General features: G+C 45.0%; 1 protein-coding gene across 2 annotated transcripts in view; it reads right to left on the bottom strand.

Moving 5' to 3' along the window:
- syndig1 (synapse differentiation inducing 1) overlaps positions 1-2,040 on the bottom strand; it is a 10,214-nt gene that overhangs the window by 5,694 nt on the left and 2,480 nt on the right. For both annotated transcript variants that reach the window (XM_014033349.1, XM_014033346.1), the window contains exon 2: positions 1,225-1,734. In XM_014033349.1, the coding sequence (XP_013888803.1) occupies positions 1,225-1,674 (450 nt within the window). In that variant the 5' untranslated portion in view covers positions 1,675-1,734. The remainder of the gene's footprint in view (positions 1-1,224; positions 1,735-2,040) is intronic.

Genomic DNA, 2,040 nt, shown 5'->3' with positions numbered 1-2,040 from the left:
ATGGATTGATGGATGATGGATGGATGGATGTATGATGGATGGATGGATGATGGATGGATGGATGGATGATGGATGGATGGATGATGGATGGATGGATGGATGGATGGATGGATGGATGGATGGATGGATGGATGGACGGATGATGGATGGATGGATGGATGGATGGATGGATGGACGGATGATGGATGGATGGATGGATGGATGATGGATGGATGGAAACTGCTTTTTTAACTGTTTGTAAAACATTTTTTGATGAAATGCCTTTTTTGTTTGAATAAAACTGACTTTCAGAAGTTGCTGCCCTGTGTCGTCTTTAATAGTCCATCTGTGGTAAATCTGTTGATTAATGCTGCAGTTTCTGTATCTGAAGACTGGCTCACAGCATGCAAACTGGCCCACACTAGCTCCATCAGCACAGCTCCTGAAATGATCCAATCAAATGGTTAAAGCAGATTTACAGAACACCAGTGGACCTCAGTAGGTAAAACAGGGAGATACCTGATGTTTGTCCAAAATGTACAGAGGACAGAGGAACTCTGTTCTCTGCTAGTGTAGGAAAATTATACTGTTTTGGAAAGAAGTAAAAGATGTAACTGAGAAAATAATTTGATCCGAAGCTGTTTGTGTTTGGACTATGCCCAGAAAAACATAATTATACTAAAAATGAACGAACATTTATAAACTTGAGTTTGCTCAATGTAAAAAGATGTATATCTTTGTTGTGGAAAAAGACTCATGGAGCGACTGTAAACCAATGGCTGCAGCAGATGTTATCTGCCCCCCCTCTGGAAAAGATTTCACATGTCTTAAAGAGCAAACAGGATTTGTTTGAGTTCATCTGGAACCCTTCATCATGTCTGTGAAGGACCTGGACGTCTCAGATGAAAGGACAAATGACTGAAGAACAAGTTAACTGCAGTTTCCAAAGACAACTCTATTAGAGGACATGAACTGTTGAATTGAATATCTCAGGATATACATGACATGTAGAATATGTGATGGGTTGCAAAGAATCAAGTTTATGACAGGCTTTTGTTGTTGGTTTTTTTGTGTGTTTTGTTTATTTTTGTTTTGACTTGAACTGTACTATTACAACTGTTGTCATACTTTGCAAAATGTTCAAGGTCTTTGTTTTAATCATCTAACTGTAAAACAGGAAGCTTTCACTTGTTTTCTTTGATAAAGGCCCAGAAAACCTCTGACTTCCTGACCTGCTCAGCTCACCTCAACCTCCTGGAAGTCCTCGTCATCGATGTCGTACGACAGCGTGGGAATCTTTGTGTCTTCTCCTGAGAACTCCAGGAACTTCCCATCAGCAAACAGCAGCACCTCCTTGGTGGAGGAGGAGAAGACGTCTGGGCCGTGCCCCTCGATGAAGGTGGTCTCGCAACAATCCCCTCCTCCGGCCTCCCCCCACACCTGCAGGATGCTGTCAGGGCACAGGAGGAGGCCCGGCCCAGGTCTCAGGGGGGGTTCTGGTCTCACGTGATGAGGGAGGAGGGTCCTGGAGTTCAGGAGCTGAGGAGGAGTCCTGCTGTGGAACAGGTGGGCCTCCTGAGGGTCTGAGCCCAGCCGCTGGGTGTTGATGAGGCTGTTTGTTCTGCAGGAGTCTCGTCCTCCTGCTCCTCCTCTCAGTGAGGAGGTGTCAGTCTCCTCCTCTGCTCCTCCCTGCATGTCTCTCCTCAGAAGTGCTCCCTGCTCAGGTCAGAGGTCAGGAGAGAGGCCTGGACTCTCCTGAAACACAGAATAAACACAAAGGTCCTCATGGAGGAACTGTTGGTACCAACATTTGTTCTTCATCTGTGTGTGAGAGGTTCTGGAGAACTTCTGTTTTTACCATGAGTGGTCCACACCTGTACTGTATTTTACCATGAGTGGTCCACACCTGTACTTTATTTTACCATGAGTGGTCCACACCTGTACTGTATTTTACCATGAGTGGTCCACACCTGTACTTTATTTTACCATGAGTGGTCCACACCTGTACTGTATTTTACCATGAGTGGTCCACACCTGTACTTTATTTTACCATGAGTGGTC

Source organism: Austrofundulus limnaeus, unplaced genomic scaffold (assembly GCF_001266775.1).
Source record: "Austrofundulus limnaeus strain Quisiro unplaced genomic scaffold, Austrofundulus_limnaeus-1.0 Scaffold1703, whole genome shotgun sequence".
Taxonomy (NCBI): Eukaryota; Metazoa; Chordata; class Actinopteri; order Cyprinodontiformes; family Rivulidae; genus Austrofundulus; species Austrofundulus limnaeus.
The sequence above is the reverse complement of the archived record's forward strand: the minus strand, read 5'-3'. Positions and strand labels throughout refer to the sequence as shown.